The 20,230-nt window shown below is 39.2% G+C and overlaps 1 protein-coding gene across 4 annotated transcripts in view; it reads left to right on the top strand.

The window, feature by feature from the left end:
- The window catches only part of WDR33 (WD repeat domain 33), a 71,296-nt gene that overhangs the window by 31,866 nt on the left and 19,200 nt on the right, over positions 1 to 20,230 (top strand). The window contains exon 8 of one of the 4 annotated variants that reach the window (XM_055723609.1): positions 19,624 to 19,750. In XM_055723609.1, coding sequence (XP_055579584.1) covers positions 19,624 to 19,750 — 127 coding nt within the window. The other 3 variants (XM_055723608.1, XM_055723606.1, XM_055723607.1) reach the window with 3 other exon arrangements.

Here is a 20,230-nt window from a genome sequence, read left to right as displayed (position 1 = left end):
CAGACCACTTTTTTTTTCGTTTTCATATCCTGTGGTTACTGTCCTAAAACCTCTTGTGAATCTAGGTAAGCATAGCTTTGCAAAGGCTTTGGTACTTTCTTTTGCATCATTTCAATTATACATATTCAAATGATTTCCTATTATAGTACATTTAGCTCTGAGTAATATTTTGGCTTTAGTAATGAGACACTGTGCATCAAATTTTATCATACGAATAACATTGTGGTTCTCACACTTAAGAGTATGTGTTCCTGTGGACAGCCAGGAACTGGGAGGTGGGGAGATAGCTTGCAAATGTTTTCCCTAAAATCCAGTGGTGTAGTTTTTTTCTCTTTCATGCCTGCCTGGCCTTACCTTCTCATAAGGAAGCTAGCCCTGCTCATCACGCGCCGCGTTTGTAGGAAGACACAGAGACAAAATTGAAACAGGGGATTGTGCTGAAACAGGATTGTATAGCAGACCAGGAGAAAAAAATCCTAAAAAAAAAATGGGTGAAAAATGGCTGGAAATGAGAAGGATAGCAAATGGGAGGAAAGTGTGGAGGCTGTGTTGGTATGAAAAAAATTAATAAAACAACAGCTGGTGTAAGGGTTGAGAAAAGATAGTAACAGGTGAGCAAGGAGATGAGAACGTAGGTGGTGGGAACTAACGAAAGTTATGCTCCTGGTGTTGTGGGGATGAATCATGGCAAACTCAGCTGCTGGAGCAGCCAGAGAAGAGGCTGGGATTTTATGGCTGAATGACCCACTCAGACGCAAGCGGACAGTATATCACGTACCAAGAGTGTCTGTGTATATACTGTAATGTGTGTGGAAATGTGTAATAATAGTACCCATGTACATACACAGACATTTTTATTCCTACTAATATCTTTTAAATATTATGTTCCGTGTCGTGACTCTTAGAGGCTCAAGTAGAGTTTGAGTAGAGTTAGGAACACGTTCTGTATTCATTCAGAAGATGAGTAATAGAGTGTGCGGCACCTGTTTTGTAATAGTCCCTAAGAAGTAAAGTGGATCTTCACTCCCTGAAGTTTTGTCAATTTAACAGCTCTAAAACTGAAATAAGTAATAGTTGCTTTCAGCCCTAGGACTGGCTCTGGATTGCTTCCCTTTAGAATATAATCACGGCACATAACATGCTGCATGCTTCTACAAAAAGCCGTTGATTAGATTAAAAATGCAAACATGTTATCAACATTTATTGTCAAAGTACAGTCCCAGAGCTTGCCAAGTGACTTGATTGATACTCATTTCACAGTGAAAAAACAAGATATTTTGTATCTGCCTACAGATAATTATCTACTCACAGATAAGGGCTTTATGCTGAAAACAAAACACTTTACAAGGGAAGACATTTTAATTTTTTACTGCTGAAAGTTGTATGGGTATTGCAGGTAAAGTCTTGGAAGTTTTATAGATTTGTATTTTTATTGTTTTTTTTAATTAAAAAATGATTGGGCTGTAATTATTATCTCAGTGGAGTAATCTGATGTTTTCAGTTCTGCAAAACATTATTTTGATGTATTACACAATCCATCAAATTCTGGCTTGTGTTCAAGAACTTAAAGTATGGGTTAGTTACATATCTATATAGATAAAAATTTTAAATGCAGTATTTTTAAAGATTTATTTTGCTCCAATAAAGATAGGGAGGTGGGTAGAGCTATTCCAAATTTAACTACAGCCGCATAAAGAAGCGGTTGTATCACTTCGGTATGATTTTCTGGTGTAGACAAGGCAAGGTCTGTGAGTACCTTGCATATATTGTCTTTGAAGACAGAAAGTTATCTTTAACTGGTTTTGACCATTCATAGTAACTGTGTGTAGACCTTTTTGCTCACCAAAATAAGCTTTTAACGGGAACTTACCATGGCTATTTAAATATGAGCCTGACCTGAGAAACTGGAAGTATAACAGGACTGGCATAGGTGTTTCTTCCAAGTGCCCAAGATCTCAGAGGGTAAACTTGAAATTTCCATTCAAAAAAGCTGAGGAATGTGTTCCCTTGGCTGCTTAAAACTGGGAAGAATAAAAGAACAGTACCTTTTAGTAAAAAGCAAACCCAGCTTTCTGTGTGTGCTGGCAGATGTGTATTTTCTACCATATGTGCAATAGCTTTTTTTCTTTGCCTTTTGGTTTAGAATGATGGAGTATGAAAATGTGTTAAATGTTATATTAAAATCTTAAGTTTTAAACTTCTGTCATTTAAAAAAACCTTCCTCAAAAAAGTCATAATACCTGATAAATTAGTAGCTTAACTGTTAGCTATTCTAGCCCTCAAAGGGTAGGATGAATTGGTAGAAAATTCCAGGGTCAGGAATCCAGTAGCTCAGGATCCAGTCTATTATAAATATTCATTAGAGAAGATCAAGTCTAAATAGTTATACAATACTTTTACATTTGAACTTCTCTTTGTAGTTGACTGCTCTCTTCTCCAAGGTGATCCTATGCTGCTTTATTTTTCTGTGTGTCTTTAGATTTAAGGAAGGAGTAGTTCTGATAATACCATCCTCAGATTGAGAATATGCATAGCAAGTCTTTAATATTCTTCTTCACTTAATAGGGCCTAATGCTTATTGAGAACTAGTCTTCATCAGAGGCTGAGGTTCTTCCTGGCTTTATAAATAACCAGTATGCTTCAGGATGTTAAAAATCTGAGTATCTTACTTCAATTCAATGAGCAGCAGATTTCCCACTCCACCCCACCCCACCAACCCCCCTCCCCAGCTTTCCACAGTAGAAACTTGGCTTGAGGTGGAGCATAGAGGTTCAGATGAAACTAAAACATTTTCCTTTGAAAAGAGAATTTTCATTATTCTTTTATATTTGGAGATACATAGCACAAATTGATGTGTAATTGGTATTCACAGGTAAGTAATTTCCAGCATAATTCCCACTACAGATCTAATGGGAATCCCTAGAAGTCTGAGTTCAAACTCATTTGATGCTCCTGGTATGGTGCCATTAGAAAAATAAGTATTATGGTAAAGTTAGTTTTAAAAAAACCCACCCAAAACAAAACAAACAAAAAACCCACAAATAAAAACCCAACCCCACCCTCCCAAACAATTTGGTTTATCTCCTCTTGTCCAATAGAAAACTCATTTTCAGTTGCTTTTAGGGTTTTTTTTTTTTTTCTGCTGTTCTCTTAATACTGTTCTAGAAGGGTATGAGAGTTTTCTTTAATTATAGATACTGTGCGGTCTCTGTCCTTGGAGGTTTTCAAAATAAAACTGCATAAACCCATGAGCAGCCTGGTCTGACCCCAACAGCTTTGAACAGGAGGTTGAACAAGAGACTGGTGAGGTTCCTTCCAACCTGACTTACCCTGTGATAATGAATTCCTCTGCTTTGCCAAAGGGGAAACAAAGGAACAAAAAATCCCAGTGACTTAATTTTTTAGTGACCTTCAGATGTACACAGCGTATATGATGGCATAAGGAACTCACCTTCAAAAGACTGTATCAAAAAATCCTTTTTTTTAGTTCCAGCTTTTAACATGCTTGAGGAAATGCACACCATCTATTTGGATTGTAAAGGTTTCTTAATGTTTAGTGGAACTTTTTCCAGAGGTGATAAACGTTTGGTCATTCCAACATTGTTCGACTTCATCATTGCTGAAGTTTAAGTCCTTGCTTGGAGTCCTCCTGCAAGCAATGAAAATGTCTTGCAAATAAGATGGAAGATGTGATAGTGTGCTGTCAGTGTCTTCAGAGCTCCTTCTGATTATGTCGTAACAGTGAGGTTAAAAGTTATTTCTGTAGAGATACACTGTTACATGCAATTGTTGTATATGCATATATAATTTCAGTCAGTCTCTATAAACATGCAGCTTTTGTAATGGTGCCCAGTGGTACGTTTATGGACTTAATATTACTCTCTTGCTTTCTTGTTTGTTCTAAAGTTATGCAGTCCTTAAATAGATGGTGCAGGTAGTGGTGTAAAACTTTAAGGCATGTGCACACTTAAAATAGATTGAAAGTTTGCTTTAAAGGAAAAAAAAAAAGTTTAGCTGCTTTACTTCTCAAACTGAAGCAGCTTAGATTTGCCTGTCTGCTTTGTCATTTCTGTTTCTGAAGGTGCATTTCTTAATTCATGTTTTCAAGTTCTCCGAAGGAGTCATAAGTAGGCTTGGTGTGTTTGCAGGCATCAGCTTTTATGTCTAGATGAAATGAAATGGATGTTAGAGACTAATTATTCTTTTCTTTTAAGCAAAAGCTGGTCTACATAGTGTATCTCAGTGTTCATGCCCACACCTTTCCCAGGTCTTGACTGACCTTTATGTCTAAAACCAAATTTCTTAATTTTCAAGTTTAAGCTTATGACAGAATGCACAATATTAAATATAATTTTGAGACTGCAATTATCTTCAAGTTAAAAAAAAATTAGAAGATTTTTTGTCTTGAAACATACTACTTTTCAAGCACTTGAAAAGTTCATGCCGGCTTTCTTCTGGTGTTTCTACTACGGATGAGCTTAGAAAGGTCTAACAACACATTTCAAAATCTGTAGACAAAATTCCCCCTTCTGAATTGTAATTAGTGGCGAGGAACAGCTGCACCCAGTGAATACTGTCTGGACAGTGACCAAGCATACTTCTATATGGCATAGTTAAAAGATCTAAAAATTTTTAGCAAGATGTCTCTATTTTCTGGAAGTTGACTAGGTTTGCAGCTTGATCTGGTGCAGTGTGTTACTGCTTGCTGTTCGTGCCTGGTCAAGAAGAATCCTGCCTTTTCTTTACGCCTGCCTTCTGCTCTTTCTTATCCGTGCATAATTCATAGCCAGAATTAGTGTTTTAAATTAGACCAGCTGATACGGTTAGAAAAAAGGGTTGGGTTTTGTTGTTTGGTCTTTTTGTTTTTTAAGAAGGCTACACTGACCTGTCTTAAGGACGCAGGAACTTGCTTACTTTTGGTCATTTGATACAGCTGGTTAAAAAGGTGTCAGATAAAAAGATGTCTTTTCCCTACAGATCTTGCTTTAGGCTCTTAAATCCTCCAACAGCAATGGTGCTGTCCGTCGCTTCCCTAGCTGGAACCCCACCTACTTAAAATGAATGTATAAGGTATTTTCTCTTCAGCAGTAGATATATTCTCAAAATCATTATTCTCTTGGCTAGTTTGCTAGGTCTGGCGATTAGGAATTATCAGTAACGTTGACCAGTATGGATTTCTGTGGATCACCATTCTCCTTTTGGAAATCCCTGTTCTCCAAAGACTTACAAGTAAGCATACGGTATTAAGACTAGGAACGTAAAAAGCTGGATTCACTCAGACAATTCTTTAATTACACTAAATTGATTTATACTCTGCAGTTGTATTCTGGAGATCTTTGGGCAAAGGTAGGTTCTATCTTTTACACTATTCCCAGCTTATCAGTAATAACCTTTGCTTCCAGAGGAATGGGGACAAAAATGATCATTCCAGTCACTTACATAAGCATGTTAGCTTGATCATTTCTGTAGTGTGTATTGCATTTGCTGACAATTTCAAACAGGACTTTCATAAAAATGCAATCAGAAGCTTTAATGCTAGTATTAAACGTGTAGAATTTCTGTCTTCGCATAAAACTGGAATGGTGGAGGCTTTAAATAGCGGGTGCAATCCTGCCAGCTGTTTTTGTGGAGATGTAACTACTGCATCCTGTCTGGGAAAAAAAAAACCAAAAAACAAAAAAAACCCAAACACCTGCTTGCTCAGAGGCTTCTGCACATGCTGCCTGCTTCTCTCCCACTTTGCTGTTTTCTTTTCCCTGCGTCATGGAGTTCTTCAAGGAATATACAGTCTTTCTCCCTAAGAGCACTCACTGTGTGTGTTTCAGTCTACAATTTCACCGTGAGGATGTCTGTTCCTAGTAAGTCTGGGTGGAAATACTGGCACTTCAGTCTCTGTGCTTTGTACAGCAGTTGGAAGTTGGGTTAGTTTCTGCAAAACTGTCCTGTCAGCTGTTGTCACTGCAACATTTATAGGAAGCCATAGCACTTCATTGAAATTCAAAAAGGTTTTAAATAATGATGTTATATTCCACACAAATACTAGAAATACCAGAGGTTATTTTTAACCTATTGCACAATATTTTATTGACCAAATTCATAACTTCTGTTCCAATAGAATGTTGGTATCTCAATAAGCTTTTAAATTTTATTTTTTTTTTTTTGCAAGATGTCAAAATGCAAGTAAGGAATAGGCATGAGACAAGTTTTCCTGAAAAATGCTTAGAAGCAGCAATTATCACAAGTATCTAACAACATAGTTTAGTAGTGGTATTTCGATATTAACAACTTGGGGAATTTTAATTAGAATTTAATTTGACTTTTACTTTGAAGTGCCATATTAAAAAATCTTAATGTTGCGTTTACTAGACACAAGGAATATCAGGATATTTTTTCCTGAAGTGTCTACTCTGCCATCCTTGTACAGAAAGGAGGATTCCAGTTTAGGAGTGAAAAGTGAATTAATTTTTCAGTTTATTACAGTCTATGGCTTTGATGCTGGTTACTGTGAACTGGACATCTGCACAGTAGCAACTGGCAACCCTGCTGGTTTAGGTCACATTTTACTGATTAGATGTGTGATAATTCCAGTTCCAATCAGTCTGAATAAATTACCTGGTAGTAAAAAGTGGTAAATTGCACTTTTCTTCTAGAAGATCTGTCCCTCGCAAAAAAAAAAATGTTTCTCTTCATTCACACGGTAGCAGAAAAGATTCCATAAAACTGTATGATAGGTAGATAAAGCAGGCTTTATATTTTAAAACTGCTATAAATTTTGTAAAAGTTTGGTTGTACATAATAGCAGGACTAATGGGGTTTGCTGCTTATTTTGCCGTAGAATGTACCTGTCATGCATACTGCATCTTGCTGTAGACGTCATATAAAAGAATTTAAAACCCCTAGTGTTTTCTTTTTCTATGAAAGATGCATTGATACAAAGGCACAACCAGCCTCACTGATGTGCAGTCTTTGGGAGATCAGGATATTGCTGATGGAGTAGAAATGATTAATGCCCGGTCTCCAATAGATGAAGAATCTGTTATTCTTAAAAGCCAGGTGTTTCTCAGCCTGCTGTACCTTTTAATCCGATGTAGTGCTTGTATTGCAGTTGCTCACGTTCATGACACATTGATGCTTGTAAAACTGCATCTTCTAGCAGCAGATAATTCACAAGGGCATATGTATTCCAAAAATAGAGACTAGTCCAATGAAGGTGTATTCTGTGTACTAAAGCAATAACTGTATTTTAACTTGCACTGAAAATAAACTGTTGACATGGGATTATACCTGTTAAAGCTTCTTTTTTTTTTTGTTAACTTTTTAAGGTTAAAAATGCACCTTGCTTCCCAATACAGGGTTTCTGTATTAACAAATATATTAAAAATCAAACATTTGGCAGAACTGTTACCTTGCATCATTTTGCCAACAAATATTTTTTTTTTTTTTTGGTTTCCTCAGTGGGTTGCTTCAGGAGCAATGGCATGCTCTTACATAGCCTTTCCTGAAACAGAAACAATGCCATCTTTCAGGAAAGTCATCTTTGTTTTGATCTCTGCTTGTCAGTGTTCGAATGAGACTGTATATGGAGGTAGAGCTGTGCCAGTGAAGAGGAGGCTTGACTGCCTCCCCCACAGTCACTGACTCAATTTATCAGTAATTGTGTTTTACAGAAGATTGCTGAAGTCCAGCTTGCTAGAAGAGAAATAGCGCAGTTTTCCATTTCTCAGCTGAGCGATGCCTGCACAGCACAGCCAGCGCTGTAAGGAGTGTGTGATTTGGAAGCACAGGTCCATTTGGGTTCAGGGTACCACCTTTTGCTGGGGATGCCTTTTCCCTCCCTATTTACGTGCCTGACCTACTCGGTTTTTCCTAATATTTTGCAAACATGCTGCTTTCCTCAAAGCACTGCTTTGTAGCTTCTCTCTCCTGTCGCTGTAGTTTCATATATGGACCCAGTTCATTGTTGTTATGTGGACTGGTTTGTACGTTTCTGAGACTAGAAAGATTTATTTCTTGTGGTGTGTGTAAGATTAACAAGTGAAAGCTGCTACAGAAAGCACTGAGAGAAATGTAAAGATTCCTTAGAGCTTCTTTCTGAATCACATCTGCCTGGTAAACACTTGTTCTCTTTTGCCTTTTATTTTAAATCAATGATCTAGTTGGCGTTTCTTTTGGTGGTTCGAGCCCACAGTTTTAGAGCCGCAGATGATTTGCAGGGTTGCAGTTTACCAGGTATCTGTTGTGGTGGTGGTTTCATCTAACAAATGCTCAAAATGCAGGGGGGGAAAAAGCAAAAGTCCCATAAATAACTTTGTATCTTCAGCTTGTATTTCCAGAATACTAAAACCTACGATCTCTAGTAGTAATATTACTGCTTTTGTGCTAGTCTTGTAACAAAGAAGACCGACTTAAAATACTGCAGGCAAGAGCATTTTTTAAGAAAAATTCAAGTTTCTTGTTTCTCAGCACTGCCAAAGAGTGGGTCTGAATTTTTCTTTTTCTGCTGTGCATGCACTTACAAATGGATGGATATTCTCCGTCTTGGATTCTTTTGTCCATGTCATTTGGCTTTTAAAGAATATTCTAGAATCCTGGCCTTATGTATATTCTAGAACTTTGCAGAAGCTTTTTTAAAAACTTTTTTTGACACTTTATTGCAGAGTTCAAAAAGTATTTCAGGCTAACATCTCTTTCCCTGGAAGCGTGATGTTTTTGACTAACAAAGTTTCTGCCTATGCTTTAATTGGAAAATTGGAAAACTTAAATTTTGAAATACTAGACAATGTTTCTGGTGCTAACATGGAGGGATATGCAAAACTGCCCAGGAGTTATTCGTGCCAGGTGTAGATGTGGGATTTGAATTGAATGCTTTTCTGCTTTGAAGGGAGAAAATTTTCCTGCCCTAGTCAACGTTTTTTTCCAAGAAAGTTCTGCTTTATTTGTGAGAACATACACTGCCGTTACAATTGCAGTATGCTCACAGGCTACTTTCCTGCAAACCTCCACGTCATTCCCTTACGCTTATTTTGGAAATACGTAACATGTTGTGGAGTGCACTTACCTGTAGATCCAAATACAGATTCAATCATAGGCTGCATCACAGAGGGGAACGCCATGCTGAAATGCCAGTATAATATTCATCTTGTCTGATGATTTTTTTTTATTCCTTTCAAATCGGAAAAAAACCCCTAAACTGGTAGTCCTTTCAAGAAGCACGGAGTTCAAAGTATTCCATCTGTCTGTAGTGTGGTGGGGTCTGTGTCATTCTTGTATCCTCTATTCTGATCTTGAAAGAACAGTCCCTCATGGGAAGCCTGTTTCACACCTGTTTTATTACATGAAGAAGAAATTTGAATCAAATACCACTTGTTTTGTTCACATCTACTTGTGACATTAGTAAAAGAATGTGAGAACAGCATTTTCCACAAGTTGTTACCAGCACTTTTTGTTTGGAACCCCACTTAAGCTGGTGATGGGCTCCTTTGCCTTCCTTCTTCTCATAACCATATATGTCATCTTTTATATATTCTCCATATTTTTTTCCCCTGGTTTTAATATATCTGAGTTACTTAAGTACTCTTTGGATTGTTTTATCCCATTTTTTCCTGTTGACATCTCTCCCTTTCTTTGTTAGGTTTTATCGCACAAAATCCCTGGTAAGTTTTCAACACCATCTTTTTCCCTGTCTCTCTGTTCAGTCACACATGATGACTTTCACTGGTTGATCCATTCGTGTCCTTGTGGAATTAAAAATGATACATGGGGATGCATGGTATTTTAGAGAGCTTCACAGATATTTATACAGCCACGATCTGCAAAACATTTGCTTAGTAGGGGACCTATTTTTAGAGTTGAAACATATAAAAAAAGTATTCCTCTACTTAAATAGGGTCATCAGTATTATCTTTAAATTTGAAAGAGGAAAAATTTTCTTAAATTTCAAAATTAATAGGTGGTAGGAAAGAGGACTGACAGAGTCTATGGATGTGGTGGTGATACAGGAAAGCACAGGAAGAGAACTGGAAATAAGAGCACTGATTGTTCAGAAATTTGAAGTAGGAGTGATAAGACATTCCTGGTTTCTGTCTCTCACCTGAGCTCATCTTTTCCTTGCTGCTTGATTGAAATTTGAATGGAAGGTATTATGTCTATTATGTTTCTGTAACACTATTCAAATCATTGTTTTGCTCCTGCATTTAAATTATTTTTGCACCGAGGGTTTTTATTTATTTTGCTGTGTTTCTTGTCATTAGCCCCAAGATCACCACTAGATTAGATGTGTTTGCAAGTCACTGTATGATGTTACATGCTGGGGGGGGGGGTTCTGTTTTAGTTCATGGTAGTCTGCTCATTGCGTGTGTTTTTGTCCTCATGATTTACAGCCTTTTCATATTTCAATTGCTAGAAAATTGGTCCTTTGTGCTTGAGCTGAAAATTCTCCTGTCTGTTCAGCTTCACCCCTGTACAGAAGGCATAGTGCTTTGCAGCTCAGGCCCATGCTGCGTGCTCTGCTCTCTGCCAGCACTTAAGCAGACCTGCTGCTTCCCAGTTTGCTCAGTCTTGGTGCTCTTCTAAAGTGCAAAGAGCAAGTTAAATGGCTTCTACCTGCATATCCCTTCTAGGATCCCTTATATTTGCTAATTGTCTTGGTTATTGACTGACACAAATCTTTTCCCAGAGTCAATGCAAGGTTCGATAATCTCTCTGTTGTCCCCACGCCTGTGCCAGCTGCTGCTGACTTACTACTGAGAGCAGGTGCTCGTGCACCGTTTGCCCTAGAACCAAAGAAAATAGTTTTTCTAACTTCCGTGTAGCTGAAGTCAGGATTTTTTTGCTTAAAATTATAGTGGACTCATACTTAGGTGTTAGGAGTTCGTATTAAAACATTCTGGGTTCACTTGGGAGTAAGGATATGTCACATTCTATAAAAGTACAAGACTTCTTGTAACTTCTTTTGGTGGGATCCACAAGAATTTTTGTTACGTTTTAGTAGCTTGCTGAGAGTGATTTCTGCTCGTGTGGCCAGACAGTGATTTGAAACTTGGATTAACCTTTAAACTAGATATTTGGACTATGCTTTTCTCTTGCAACAGCCAGAATAACCAGCACAACTTTAATGAATGTCCAGTGGGATGTTAAAGGGAGTAAGTACTGAAAATGATTAATGACGGTTACTCTTAGCTTTTCTGGAAGCATTTGTTCTTTTTCCTGAGTGGGTAACTTAGTCTTCTGACTCTTACCACTTACAGCCTTGGCTGAAATTACTATCAGAGCACAGAGCTCGAGACAAGCTGGCACTAAGTTTTGCAGCGTGTCCCCAGATTTCCTTCCTCCTCTCACTAAATTGCCATGCTGAATTCTAGGATGCACCAGAGTTTCTTTATTAGCTTCAAGTTAATTTAAAAATATCTCTAAATCAATACTGTGTTTTTCACATCCCTTCTTTCCATTCCTTATGGTAGTATTCAGTAAAAATATCAAGCTTTGGCTTTGCTGAGTGGTGTTCCACACAGGTGTAACAGGCAAAGGCTTGACAAAAGCCTGCAGGTGGAAAGGCTGGGGAGTTTGTCACCTCCGTGACAGCAGCAAGTGAACACACCAGTCCACAAATTCAATAATTAGTGAATAAAACTAGTTTCTTAAGTATGTGTTTAAAAAACTTCATTACAGCTACTGTAGGATCAGTGCATCTTAAAATGATGTCTCTTACTAGAATCTTAAGTCGGGCACCAGTTTTTAACACATGCCCTGCTGTTCTCAATTCATAATATACAAGTGGATGTTGTGACTGAGCAGTAGTTGAGTAGTTACTTTTGAGATGAATTGTCACTGTGAGGCTTCCGATTTTTTGGCATTCTAATCCGATTCATCTGGGTTTGTAGGTTTTTTTTATTATTTTTTCCAAAGTAGTTGATCGTACAGGCTAGGAGCAAACTCCAAAACTCATGTTTCATCCATGTTTGGAGCACTTGACTGGGAGCATTTTACCATGAAAGCTCTTTTGGGGAATATGTTTTGTTTTGTTTTTACAAACTACCATGCTGCCCAGCAGACTGATTCTGTACCCAGGTGGAAAGCCACGAATCTAGGGGAACTATTGTAACGATTGACAAAATCACTGCATTTCTCATCTTTCGAGTGCACACCCCTTGGTCCCTGGAAGGGCTGCCATGCTCTCCCCTTGGCCGTACAGCATTCTGTGGCCATTGCCATGGCCTGTTAGGCTAGTGAGCAGTAAATGCTCGTTAGAGGCAGTGCAGGCTCCTCCAGACAGGGGACTAGTACCTGGTACTTGAAAGGAAGGTGCTGGAAAACAAGCAATAGAAAACTCTGGGATGATTTCTCTCTGAGGGAGTGTTTTTTGGCTCCTGTCAGCTGTTTATGTGATGAAGCATGAGCATTTTCCTTACAATTGCTGTGCATTTTTAATGGTTTTTGTACACTTTTAATATCATTAAATGTAAATGCCATTGTAAATAAATATTTTCTGTCAATGAAAAGCACGTGTGTTGCTACTTTCAAAGTAGGCTGGCTACTTTTGGAGTAGAAAAGAACTTCTAGTCCTAGCTACTTTACACATAATGTAACAAGCGGGGGAAAAAAAAAAAGGATGTTCTACCTTTGGCAGTTTAAAAAAGCCCTCTTAACTCTCTGATGAATACGTGCAAAGGAATTAGAAGTAGCATGCCATGAGAATGTTAACAGATAACTGTGCCTCAGTGCAACGTAGAATCCAGTCTGCTTTTCATAAATAATTTAACCCCTGGCTGTGATGAAAACCTGCCTGTGTCCTTGAATTCAGCTGCCATCACTGCTAAGCACAAGCATATGTATTCAATAAGGTGGTGCTGGACAGTTTTAATGTGGTGTATCTTCTCCTTTTACACTTTCTGCCCTGTTTTTCCTGTCGTTTCTCTGAGCTGGCTTTGAGCTTCCTGATGGCTTTCTGCTTAAGGTGAATAATGACTTCTTAATTAGAAATACTACTGTATTGCACTAAGCCTTATGAAGCATCATCAACGTAGGTGCCCTCTCTGTGAGAGAGACGCACTTAATGCTGTACATGGGCTTTTTTGATCAAGTGCATAAAAGTGGTAGTGAATTGGGAAATCTGGACACTGATTAAACAAAATTGATGAAAATTTTGTAGTATTTTTACATACTGAGATAAATTTCTGTTGATAATTATCTGTGATCAATTTAGATATGACTTAACTGCGTTTTATGATTAGAAATTGCGAAACATGCATACATAATTAGTGGATGTGCATATAGTTCTTCTAAAAGAAAGTTAAACAGCTTTTTGCATGTTAGAGATGCAGGTCCCACTACTGTGCTGTTGCACAACCTTCTGTCCAACTTGTTTTGTCTATATGTTTACAACATATACAGGAAATAACCTGATTGGGTGTAGGTAGTGATAACGCTCAAAAATAAATTTAGGAGTTAGTAAAAAGCAAGTATGTCTAAAAGGAAAGGCATCTCTATAGTGTTTATAGACTCTAGCCTGAACAGGCTTAGTGATTTTAAAAAAAAAGGACCTGACACCACAAATCTAAACCAGCAGACATTTTCAGTTGTGTAATTTTTATTTCTGTTCAAAGCAGTACATTTCAGCTTCGGAAGCTGCTCAGCCTTCTATCTTCAAATGGCTGAAGAATGTAAACATTAAGTTTAACATGTGAGTAGTCCCACCAGTTAAAGACTGAGCCCTGCATGACCTGTTTCCCACAAATGCTGGCACCCAGCTGGATTTCTTCCTCTCGCCATAAACCCTTACAGAAGACATTGTCATTGAGTTTCAACAGCTGTAAAGAATTCAGATCACTACATGCCATTACTGGTAATTACATGTAATAGAACAAGATTATTGTCATGAGTCTTTGCAGTGCATTTTACATTATGCAAGCTGTGCAAGCACACAGCTAGCCTTAAGTTCAAACTGGTGGGTTTTTGCTAGTGTTTTAGGGTTTTGTAGAATTCAGACTGTTCACTGAGTGGTGTAAGTTTGGTTGGGACCAGCACATACAAATTTATGGACACACGCTTTGGGGACTGGGTACCTGTTCCAGGTAATCTCGGGAAAACTCATTTGTTTACCCATAGCTGTTTCATTAGTGTTTATTAATTTTTATTTTTTTAACCTTCTGATTTCACAGATGATAAAAACAAACTGTCCTGTTATAAGAGCTTTTGTCTGTGAAGAAAATTTAGTATCATTATAGAACTGTAAATAAAAAAAAAAAAAAAGCATGGGGAGATTTCTAAACGAGGTTTAATTACGTCCTGTTCTGCTGCTGGGTTAGGGGAATCCTGATGATCTAGGAGACATTCCCCATAGGTAGATTAAAACCCTAGCAGTCTCTTTAGATACCACGTTTAATAAACTAGCAAAGAACTAGATGGTGAGCAAATAAAGGAAAATAAATCTTGAATTTATGGTACAGAAGTCTGAAAGTGTGACGAGAGTATTGTTCTTAATCCACTGAAGACCGAAAGGAGCTTTCCGCTTAATTTCTTATTCACCAGCCTCCCACATTATGCCAGAAAGAAAAAGCCTAGTGTGTATGAGCGGACGGAGGGTGTCCATGGTGTTCCTTCTTGGCATGGAGAATAGGAAGTGACGGGTCACAGGGCAGTGTTCAAGAGCAGTATAGTTCGCATAATGCAGTAGGGCAAAGAAGACTAAATTATTGGAATTAAAATGTATTCTTACCTTTATTGCTAACCTGACTGGTGTTATCAAACAGTATGTAGGTTCCTATAGATATGAGGTATTCAGTTCCTAAGTGAGTTTTACACAGAAGAAGGGACTAGCAATTGAGTAACCATCAGACAACATTTTAAAAGCCTTCCATAAAAACAGAACGGGCAGAATAATCCAATTTGCCTGGTAGGCTGGAAGCAACTAACAAAGTCTAAGGAAATTATGTAGGAAACTTAGAACATCTTTCTGCTAACATGGGTGTTTTCCATTATCTTTGACTTGCAGGTTCTTTTATTTCACGCCCTCCCGCCCCTCTTTTTGGGGGGGATGGAGAACCTCAGCTTGAACGGTGGCGAGACCTAATGTCTCTCTGCAGATCCTTTGAAAGTAGGCATCGTCAAAGGTGTTCTGTTGTTTTGGGGGTACGGATCAGAGGAAAATGAACGTTACTGTGTTGGGATGAAAAGGCTTCAAGCCTGACCAGTTCAAGTGGAGGAAACACAGCTCTAGCTATTCCCCATTTAACAGGGCCTAAGAGAACCATGTATCTTAAAGAAAAAAGAAAAATCCAAGCAAATAGAATTCACTGTAAATGAGAAACATTCAGTATTGTTGCAGTTAAATGATTATGTCCTTTCTTTAAAATATATATAGTTACAAATATCCATTTTCTGTGGAACATAGACGTTAAAAAAGTACAAGAAGATGCCTTAAGTGTGTCATCTCTGCATATGTGTATATACATCCAAGTAATTGCTGAGAAGGATCTAGAAATCCTACAGTATCTAAAATCCTCTTTCTTCCAGTTCATGTGCATTCAGAATGGGGCTCATTCCTGTGGGGAAGGATGTAATAGAAAACAAATGCGCTGCAGCCATAAACCTGATACATCTATAATTGATAGTTTAGAGACAGTTTTATTATAAAATATATAGATATATTATAGACTGTAATAAAAAAGCAGTGATCCAAAACAACATTTTTACACCATATATTACAGTCACTAAGTCATGTATGCAGAAATTAGAGAGTGGGGGGAAAATCAACTCCTTAATTTATGTGTACTTTTCCATATTTTTGACATGCTGGATTTGATCAAATGCTATTACACATAATCTTATTAGAGCTTGTTATGCCTTTTACCAGCCAGTATTTCTGTTCAGTGTCTTTTTAAAGAACAGCTCTTCAAATAAGTAGGCTAGAAGTATTAGCAGTCAGTATTTTAATTAAATTGTTGCATCTACAGTCACTCAGTTAAAAAAATTATGCATATGAAAAGTATTAGACATCTACTTTTGTATCTGAACTTTTTAAAGAATCTAGATGTGCTTGGCTTTAAGTTATTTTTTTTACAGATTTTTTGTGATGCTTAGAAAAAGCAAAACTGACAAGGGTTAGTATATTGTTTTATGCTCGGGCATTAACTCATGGGTTTTAATGACTTCAGTTTATCAGAAATCTTTACCTTTGGTCTTTCATTTCGGTTTGTTTATAGACCTTCCATGGTGCCACGACTGCTAAGCAATTCACACATTCCAATTAATTTATCCATAAAGTGTCCCTACAAGACAGGGCGGTGGTGCAGGGTCCGTGCCTCTTGCAGAGGGGGCTGGGGGGCAGGAAGGGCGCACACCTTGCTCCGAGGGGAACCCCCGTCCCGGCTCTCTAAGCCACAGACACAGGTGTGACTGTTGAAGTTACTGAGCAAAAGCATCTTTTAGAGTCAGGAAATAAGGAATGTAAACAAGAGACTTGTGTGAATTAAGGTTTTCTGAGCGTGATGCTTGGTGATGGGTTCTGTACCCGAGGGGAGTCCAGTTTGCAGGTTTTAGCCTAGAACTAAGAATGGAAAACAACTATGAAGTAAAATTGACCAGGCTTCTTTTTCTCTGGGGGTTTATTTTCAATGTATTTTCTGCATCATCTGTCTCATTACAGGTGGTAATGTACCTGTATGTGCAGTATGTACAAAGGTATGTATGTACCTCTGTCAGAGGTATGTACAGGGGTACGGTGCGTACCTCTATCAGCAGAAAGAAGGAAAAGCAATGTACAGTGTCAATTGCTCCAATTAAAAAAAAGACAGGAAAAAAGTAATCAAATAAGGTCTGATTAGGTGATGCTGTTGAGTTATCTTACGTAATTCCACTGAGTTAGTTCATCCCTTGAGATCAGCTTATTTAAAGCGTGTTTGTTGCAGGAAAAGCATTTATTTTCTCTCGAGAAAGCTTCATTGTGTTAGGGACCTACAGCTAAGTATACGTGATGATCCCATTTAGTGCAAAATTATGTCTAAAAGATGCATCTCTTGAGGGCAGGGTACATTGTTTTGATTAGGTTACGAAGGAGGGTCCCAGTTTTCCGCCACTTGCCGTGGTCCAGCGCACGCTGGTGAAAGGTTGCTCCCTGCGGGAAATGCCCATTATCTGTCTTCCTAACGGCTGTGATTTTCATAGGAGAAACTTCTTCTGATCCCTGTGGTCAGCTTTAATGTGCTGCTGCTGGTCAGAAGCCTGCTGATCCGTACCTGATGATGTATCTGCTCTGGCTGCAAGTTCTTGGTGTCCTGGCATCTTTTACTGCTGGGGCAAGCGGGTGGTGACTATCAGACCTGGCTTCTGAGAAACCCATCGGGCCGGTGCGGTCTCATCACTCCCTTCTGAAGACTTTTAGAGGATGGATGCTCTGGTTGAGCGCGTGGCCCTGAATTTGAACTGGATTGTGCCCTCTGAGCCTTTTTTTCCCCTCAGGGTACATATTCAGGTGGGTTTAACTCAAATAAACCCCTGCGTCAGGCATTGCGCAGGGCGAGCTGCCACCCACTGGTGTAACACAGTTACCCACCGGTGTAACACAGTTACCCACTGGTGTAACTTGCCTTCTGGGTGTGATGTTGCTGCCCGAGCAGAGCAGCCCTTTGCCTCCCGGTGCGGCCCTGTCGCCGATCCCCCTTCTTTCAGGAGCAGCAAGGCCGCCGTAATTCCAGTCCACGTGGGTACGTGTTTGGTTTTGCTGAGCTTTGGTTTTTTCATACTTAGGATAGTACTCAAGTAATCTGAACACATCTTCGTATGGTCCAACCAAGTAGCATTAGCTGTAACGGAACATTTCTCTATAAGGACCTATTGTTGCCCTTGAACTCAAAATCCCCCGTCTTTCCCTGGAGGTTACGTATGTAGCAAGTACCTACATAGTATCATCAGGTGCAGCTCTGCAGCCGTGAATTGCTTTCCACTGCAGAGGAGGAATGCTTTCCCTCTTACTACTGCCCTCAGCGTTCCTCCCAGATAAACACCTGGGAGCAAGGTTTGCTCAGCATTCAGCTTCGTGTTTGAGCTGAGACAGAGATTGAGTGACAGCAAATCCAGACAGAAAGTGTCTTCCATTTTTTTGCTGCGTCAGGAGAGCCAGGGAGAAGGGAAGGGTACGCCTCGGGGTGCCCCCCCGCCGTAGGACAGCCCAGCGGAGCGGCACTGGTGAGCAGATCTACAGTCTGCAGCTTGAGGATCCTGCTCTTCCCTGGGACCCCCGCGTATTCCAGGGGCCATCCTGCCTGCTAGGGCTCAGAAGGAGAGTTGGGTTCCTTCATCCCAATCATCAATTGATCCTTCAGGTTGTTCCCCATACGCTTCCCAAAGCTGTGTTCATTTCTTCTCGGGGCAAGAATCTCTTCCCTGCCCGTCCTTTCCTTTGGAGAGCAGGCAGGTTGATGGAGAGTGTGCTCTACGTGTTAATGTTTTGCTTTTCTTTTAAGGTCGAAATATATTCCTTGTTCTGATCTGACTTTTATGCGGCCTCAGAACTAATACTGATTTTTAACTGATATCAACTGATACTAATTTTTATCATCTTGTCGGATTAAGGCCTGTAGTAAGACAACTTACGCTGCTTGAATTACGTGTTCCACCACATGGCGAAGCAATACCCATGGGAGCTGCCTGGCTTTGATGGGAACCCTTGTCTCCCACAGAACACGCTGCCATTCTCCCGTACCGTTTTATACCTTCAGTGTCGTCCGTGTTGCAGGCATTCTTTCCTTTCTCATCCCACATTTTTCCCAAGTCACTGTGTGCCGCCTCATCTTCTGGCATTGGCACTTACTGTTGGCTTTCCCTGGAACTGGGCTGGCATGGAGAGAGTTTGGAGTAAGAAATTGTCGACATTATTTCTTCTGTAAATCCGTATAGTTCAGCTCAGAAACCGAATTTTGCTGCGTAGCAAGAACAGGCATCTCTTCTTGACAGATTTTCAGATCCGCTGAGCAGCATGGGTTCTCTGTCAAGAGCCATCAGTCTGTGTAAAATGGAACGATAGCACCAAGGTTTTTCTCTCCTGGCTCTTGAGCATTAGAAAAACCTGAATCCCTGTGACCTGGTAAGAGGTTACATCTTGTAAGATTTCTTTTCATCATATGCTAATTTAGTTTTCAGATCCATAATTTAATTTTTTGGCTTGTTTTCTGACAGGACAGCAAAAGGGTAGTACTGATAGGATAGGAACAAATGCGTATTTGCCTTAAATTTCTACACTATTTCACAGAAAAGAAGGTGTCACAGTGTTATTTTCCCTTACCACCTCCATACAAACACTTCATCAGTGTTATTTTTAAAACATTGTGTAATTACGTCAAAAAATAAAAAGAAAAGTACCAGTTTGAGCAGAAACTTCTTAGAGAATCTTTATGTTGGTAAAGTGAGCTTGGTTTGAGAGTGGAATCCAAGAAGGTGCTCCCAGTGGTTAGTGGGAAGGAACGCAACCTAGGTAACTCAGAAGGGTTTTTATTTAGTTTATTCTTGTTTTGTGACCTGTGCTCCGTGACATTTTTCATTCAGTTTTACATTACAGTTATAAGGTGTCCGCCCTTTAATTTTTCCGTGTCTGTGACATCTCAATATGAACAATTTTTATCCTCTTAACAGGACATGGTGCAGATGTGAAATGTGTTGACTGGCATCCAACAAAGGGATTAGTTGTGTCAGGAAGTAAGGATAGCCAACAGCCCATCAAGTTCTGGGACCCAAAGACTGGCCAGAGCCTTGCCACACTGTAAGTGCTTGCCCACAGGCTTTGACTTGCAAACTTCATCAAATATTTTTTTCTTTTTTAAGTGCCCTTCTTAGGTTTTGTCTCCCATCTTTTCAGCCATACACAGTTGCCTCAAGTATAAAGCTGGTGCTTTAGCTGTGCCAGAAAGCTTAGAGGTTAGATGAAGAGAAGTCTATACTTGGGAAATGGTGACTTTAATATTCCCTATTTGAATTTAATTTGTCCTTCTCCATAGACCTCTTACTCACACAGTTCTCGTTTGGAAAACCAAATTGGGATATGGAAACACAAATGAGATGTCCCATCTTGGCTGATGAAAAATTTCTCACGCTGCAGTAGAAATGTGCCCAGTAACCAAATACTGTCTCAGCAAGCACTACCCATTGCTCTGCAGTACAAAAGAACAGGATTAAGGGGTAGTGCCTTCCACAGAAAACCATGGTATTCTAGTTTAGTAGCCTGCACTGCTTTGTTACTGAC

Source organism: Falco cherrug, chromosome 11, assembly GCF_023634085.1.
Source record: "Falco cherrug isolate bFalChe1 chromosome 11, bFalChe1.pri, whole genome shotgun sequence".
NCBI classification, from domain to species: domain Eukaryota; kingdom Metazoa; phylum Chordata; class Aves; order Falconiformes; family Falconidae; genus Falco; species Falco cherrug.
Note: the sequence above shows the minus strand (reverse complement) of the source record. Positions and strands in the feature narration are given on the sequence as shown.